The sequence below is a fragment of the Cynoglossus semilaevis genome, chromosome 10 (genome assembly GCF_000523025.1).
Source record: "Cynoglossus semilaevis isolate Cse_v1.0 chromosome 10, Cse_v1.0, whole genome shotgun sequence".
Lineage (NCBI taxonomy): Eukaryota > Metazoa > Chordata > Actinopteri > Pleuronectiformes > Cynoglossidae > Cynoglossus > Cynoglossus semilaevis.
Genome location: NC_024316.1, coordinates 1,609,718 through 1,615,717, shown reverse-complemented (window position 1 = coordinate 1,615,717; position 6,000 = coordinate 1,609,718). Strand labels below are relative to the sequence as shown.

At 41.1% G+C, this 6,000-nt stretch overlaps 3 protein-coding genes across 6 annotated transcripts in view; all 3 read left to right on the top strand.

The window, feature by feature from the left end:
• The window catches only part of LOC103384526 (ER membrane protein complex subunit 3-like), a 629,629-nt gene that overhangs the window by 478,792 nt on the left and 144,837 nt on the right, over positions 1–6,000 (top strand). The gene's annotated exons all lie outside the window — the stretch shown is intronic.
• Positions 480–3,004, top strand: LOC103384471 (transcription factor HES-2-like). The gene is made up of 4 exons (XM_008317995.3): positions 480–917; positions 1,026–1,121; positions 1,235–1,322; positions 1,426–3,004. Exons 1-4 carry the CDS (start codon positions 828–830, stop codon positions 1,755–1,757), a joined length of 606 nt encoding a protein of 201 aa, XP_008316217.1. The 5' UTR covers positions 480–827; the 3' UTR covers positions 1,758–3,004.
• Positions 3,033–6,000, top strand: part of acot7 (acyl-CoA thioesterase 7) — a 30,254-nt gene continuing 27,286 nt past the window's right edge. The window contains exon 1 of one of the 2 annotated variants that reach the window (XM_025059667.1): positions 3,033–3,321. In XM_025059667.1, coding sequence (XP_024915435.1) covers positions 3,284–3,321 — 38 coding nt within the window. In that variant the 5' untranslated portion in view covers positions 3,033–3,283. Of the gene's footprint in view, positions 3,322–4,515; positions 4,796–6,000 lie in introns of those variants that run through there. The other variant, XM_008317993.3, reaches the window with a different exon arrangement.

The following is a 6,000-nucleotide window of genomic DNA, read 5'->3' as shown; positions in this document are numbered from 1 at the left end:
ATGAACCCTACAGGTACAGACAGGCTCCAGCGGAGTGAAACTGCATTAAAACACGTCATATGCAAAACTGTTGTGAAAATGTAAGAGCAGATGTTTCTTGAAAGTATAGCGTGGCTTGGGTTTGTGATTGGTTGAAGAGTTTGTGTGTCTACAAACTCTTACACACGTACACGCAAGCGTGGACCCGCCCTCCCCCCATGACATCAATGTGTTTTGCAGCTTTGTTGCAAGCTTGCATATTTATCAACACTCTGCATTATATTATTTATGTAAATGTTGAATGTTTATTTTTATGTTATGGTGATTCAAAAGACACAAAAATGTATAAAATGTATGTTATTACATGTAAAATATTGTTCTTGGCCATCATTATATATGTATTATATATATTATATATATTATTTTAATCTACCTTATATGTGGCTAAATGCAACCAAAATCACCTTTAAATATTGTTGTTTTAATTTAGTAAATGCAGTTCCTGTATTCCTGACCTGGTGTATATTGTTCATTGCTTGAGGTAAATTATGTTTTGTTTCCCAAATGGATCATAACTCAGACACGCAACTACAATTGTTAGGCTTGGATCAGAACAAGAGAACAGATGGTTATCTGTCCAAATATGACGCTTTTGTGGTGTTTTCTTAGAATACCTGGCTGCTGGAAATCGTGTTTTGGCGGCTTGGGGGCGTAGCAGTGACGCACACAGACCGAAGCCGCAGGCCTGGATAAATACCGCTGCTCTCGACCGTTAGAGCCACTTCCCCCCTTCCTCTCGACACCGAGTACTTCTCTTAGACAGAACAGAAGACGAATCCGACAATAACATGTCTCCAAACATGTCTTATGAAACGCTGCAGCCTTTTTCTCCACGGCTCACCGTGGCCAAAAGAAAACAGGCTCTGGAGCTGAGAAAGGTAAGCGAAAACATTTGGATTTAGATTCTTTTTTCTTTGCGTGCATTGTCTACTGGGTATCTGTAAATTGAGTTTGGTAATTTAAACTATGGTTTATGTTTTTTCCAGGCTATAAAACCATTGATGGAAAAAAGAAGGCGCGCTCGTATCAACGACAGTCTGGACCAACTGAAAAACCTCATTCTTCCCCTCACAGGCAGAGATGTAAGTTCTAACTCACATTACAATATAATCCTACAATAATGTTCAGCCAATAAAATAACGATCAAATGCCTTGAAATGTGTAATAACCCGATCCATTCTTCATTTTCTTCCAGAAGACTCGCTTCTCTAAACTTGAGAAAGCAGACATCCTGGAGATGACCGTGAGGTTTCTCGGCAACATGCCCTCTGAAAACACCAAAGGTGAGATCTTTTGTTGTTTTGACGATTTCTCTGTGTGCAAAATATGTCACCAGCTGATTCGACCTTTTTGAACAACAACACTAACTTTTCACCCTCATTGCAGACGCTGCAGACAGTTACAGAGAAGGCTACAAAGCCTGCCTCCAGCGCGTCTCGACTCTGCTTCCCAATTCCAGCCTGGATCCGGAGGCGTGCCAGCGGGTGAACGAATTCGTTCAGCAGTCCATGTCCTCCAGCATCGCTCCGACATGTGTGAAATGCTGCACCCAAGGCTCCAGAACGTTCCCAGAGATCCAGAGGAAACTCGTGAGCCTGAAATCCAGCGTCACCTCCAGACTGGAGAACCAATTCCAGCACAGCGGTGGCGCGGTGGCTCCAGGCGGAGCTCAGCCGGGTCCACAGGCCGTCCACGCCGCCATGTGGAGACCTTGGTAGATAGTTCAAATGTAGTTGGGAAAACACGCTGAAAATATCGGATGTGACAGTGACAAGATAGCGTCAAGATAGCAGCGAACGGGATTTTTTGCGCAGTGATTGTTGTTGATGAATATCGTTATTTCGTCGTTACTTTAATGATTGAGTATTATATACTTACGCGTTACGCACGGGTCTATTGTCCAACACGCGGTGACAGTTTTAGTCAGTCGTAATCTTTTTCAGAATCTGCATGTATGTATACGGTAAATATTTAGTCCTCCTCGTGGACTAAGTTAAAAGGGTGTACTGAAACAGCCCTGTAAGACCCTGAGGGTCAGTGTTTGTTAGATTTGCACCATAGACCTCAGTGTCCTGAGTCTGTGCAGATGGAATTTGTAGACATGTTATGTGTCATTGAAAGTATCTCTGTTGGGATTTGTTGTATATTTTTTTGCTATCGTTGTAGCAAATTTCTGTATATATGTTATATAAATCCAAAAAAGTAATAAAACTGCGATGTCGTGGTTAAAATGTGTACGTGTCCTACTTGTTTCTTCAAAAACACGGTTTCATTGTGCGTAATGACGCATGGGTAAGAGGATGAATGGCACTGAAACACACACAAGATGGGTCAAAAACAGTTTAAAATGCTACAAAAAAATTATGCGCGCGCATGCACGCAATCGTTACATAGTAGGGGCCAACATTAGCAGCAGGAAAACAAAGATAACGTCATCAGACGCCACATTTCATTCATTAAAACAAGCATATAACCATATATGGCAAGAACGTCTTGAGCACAGACGCCAAAAACCAAACGTCTGTCAGGAGCTTCTTAAACCAAGACAATGAAAACCGTTAGAAGACCCCTGTGTGGATGTTGTGGTAAACAGCGCCTACCTCAGACAGCACGTGGTATTATTACACAGGCCTAACAAATTGTGGTCTCTGCTGCCCTCCTGTGGTTGTTTTGTGGTGCAGTATAGTCACGTTTACTTGCATTTATTTCCACATCTGGGAAATCTACCACACACACTCTCGTACTGTCCAAAATTGAGCTTAACGTAAAAAAACGACTTGAGTTGAGTAGCTCGAAAAAGAAAGAAAATGATTTCCTACTGTATCACTGCCTGTCTGTTGAAAAAAACCCAAACATTTTAAGCCAGTGACGCTACACAATGTCCGGCTGTGGAAAATCACAAACCGTCCCTCCTGCAGTACCGCCGCGGTCCACAAGATTATATCTTTCCACAATTGTGCTTCCTACCTTTCGCTTTACTTAAGTTGGTCGGTTCTAAATATTAAGCCTTTAAATCTCTAAGCAAAAACAAAATCGCCATGTTGTAATTTAAGTAAATAATTATATATTCATTTATTTTAGGTTCACAGAATGCTCTGGTGAGTCAATACTCAAAAACGCCGGCCGGCGTCTCGATCACTGCCGACGAAACACGACACAGGAACCGAGAAACACGAGACCAGGAGGCAAGACTAGCATCTTCTTTACCGTCGCCCTCCTCATCGCCCGCACAGGTCTTGCCATCATGTCAGCAGAGATAACATCCTCCGTTCAGCTGTGCAGGTAGGATGGTGTTTTAGACTCATTCATACACACGATGGTGGAGAAAACACAACTACGACGTCACGGCGTGATCGGTGCCAACTGGAGGATAATCCTCTACAACACACACAGCACACTTCTGTTCACACACACATCGACAGACACTATCTGTTGTGTTAAACTGAGTGTTGATTATTTAGCTCCTGGTGCTTACGGACTATCTCCTCGTGTTCGCTGTTCATCCGTAATAACAAGGTCGATGCATTAGGCACCGTTAATAGACGTTTCTATCTGAAAGTATACACTGAGGATGCTAACGTTTAACAAACTACAGTCCAGCTTTTATTTTCTGGCATACATTGGTATTTAGGATGGGGATAATTTGTTTCCGGTAAACGCTGTGTGTGACCCGTGCTGACAAGTTGTGTATGTCAGAGCAGCAAATATAATTTCGTTGGTACAGAAGTAAATGAGAACCTCATTGAGAGACAAGCGTTGGTTGTGTGCGTCACTTGCTAGTGAATTCAATTGTAGTAAAGGGGCATCATTTCCCAGCAGCCCAATAGGGATATTATACACGCTGCGGCCTGCAGGTGGAGCCACTCTCTCTAAACATGTGGATATTTCCTTTCTGTCCTGTCCTTGTGTCAGGATGAACTCCGAATTCAAAATGTGATCAGATTATTCATGAAAACTGATCAAACAGGTTAATATACACGGAGAAGCTTGGTTAGGAGGAGTCGACTGACAACAGTAGGTGAAGTACAGTAGTAGCAGGGAGGAACACTTATGATTCTCCCTACTACTGTACTTGAGTGCTCACTTACCACTGCAGTATATAATCTATACTATATATATATATATATATATATATATATATAAAACTGTGATATTATTGACGTGTTTAACCACTAGTTATGTTGTGGCCTGAGTTTTTCACCACACCCCTCTTAGCTGTTCTTCATTCATACGGCCAGCTGAGGTGTGTATGAATGAATCAATGACCTGAAGCAGATGTTTTCTGCCTCAGATAATCCACATTCCAAACATAACTTTTCAAATGTCACTGCACCTCACCTCTATGTTATGTTACAGTCTGACACATGGTTTCCTTTGTGTGTCACACATATGCCAGTTATCATGCACTTCATTAGTTACCAGCTGCAGTTGTAGGTGTGTTTTAATCCAGTTTGACCAGGAGTCCTTATGGAGGCGGAGTTAGCATAAAACCTAAGCAGATATCAGGGCCTAACACTCTGATAACACATGACTGTTCACCAGGTAATTTATTAGAGCCAGTTAGGAAGTAAGCAGCTGTGAGTGCAGAGATGCGTTGCTTCAAGGTTCGGAGCAGTAGGTCAGCTGATGAGGAGGACAGGACGAATGCATCGGCCGTGGAAAAATGTTCAGTCAGTCAGAGTCAGCAAGTGGGTAGAGATGTCAGGGCTGGAGGAGAGACTGCGGCACAGCAAGCGTCCAAATATCAAGTCAGCAGGTAGATCATCTTTGACTCACACACACACACTGAAAACTGAACACTGTCTGGGAGGATGCTGAAGATACAGGAGTCTCCTTTTGTGTTGTTAGTTTTGTCTCTGAAGAGAAATATTTGTACAAGAACCAAGAGTAATATTTTGTTGAAAATCCAAGGTAAAGCAAGTCCTATAAAACACACAGAGACACTAACACACAAAACAATTCACAATTAGAAAAATTAGACAACTGTCTCTAAGGACAAAAATCAAACATTATACCTTGGTTTCATATTCTTAAGCTAAAATCAGAAGTTAACAAAGAAGAAAACAACCTGTGCCACTATTAACTCCATTAATAGAGAGTATTAGGGTTATATCAGTGTAATACGGTGTTGGAATATAATCAGTGGATTTTTACTCTCCTGCCTTTGCCTGTATTTCTGTGACACATTTTTCGACACATTAATAGTTTTTAATTCCTGGTCATTGAATTGAAATTCTGACTCATTCTGCAGGAAGTCGTCTGTGAACTCTGTCATTCATGTAAACCACAGACACATTCCTCACACCTACACATTCTTTTGTCCAATAACAAACAACGGTGCATCTGTGTGTGTAATCTCACAGTTAGTCAGCTGATAAGGCTGAAGGTCACACAACTAGTTGTATGAGTAGTTGTGTGTATCATCATTCCAAGAAGAATAGAAAACAGCTGATGTACATGATGATACTGTGACCTGATGGAGACAGCAGCAGGTACTGCACATAGAGGTTGTATCTACAGGGACATCACCTCATACTGGACTCAAACCCAGGAATGTTTTGCATTTAGGGCAGACGTGATAACTACTACATTATCAAATTCCCACCCATTATCTGTAATGATTCAGCTGTTTTGTGTTACCCAACTACCTAACTAAGTAACTTTACCTAACTCTGAACATGATTAGTTAAAGTAGATATTTTTAAACAGATAATAACATTAATAAATAAAATAATTATGATATCAGTTGTATGAAGTTCGTTACTATTTGTCACACAGAAGGAAAGATTACAGATAACTACTGCTGTAATGTTATGTTCCCGTGATTAAAAAAACAAACTTTAACTGTGCCATAAACACTGCATGACATACACATAAACACCTGGTGAATCATAATGCAGTAGTCTAGAAAACTTTGATGGGCCAAGGCATCATCACATAACCTTATTTACATATAACCCT

Excerpts from the sequence above, each read along its gene's own strand:
- LOC103384471 (XM_008317995.3), top strand. The coding sequence starts at position 828 with ATGTCTCCAAACATGTCTTATGAAACGCTGCAGCCTTTTTCTCCACGG. Across the intron at positions 1,122-1,234 it reads TTCCCCTCACAGGCAGAGAT|AAGACTCGCTTCTCTAAACT; the intron begins GTAAGTTCTAAC and ends ATTTTCTTCCAG. Across the intron at positions 1,323-1,425 it reads GCCCTCTGAAAACACCAAAG|ACGCTGCAGACAGTTACAGA; the intron begins GTGAGATCTTTT and ends CCCTCATTGCAG.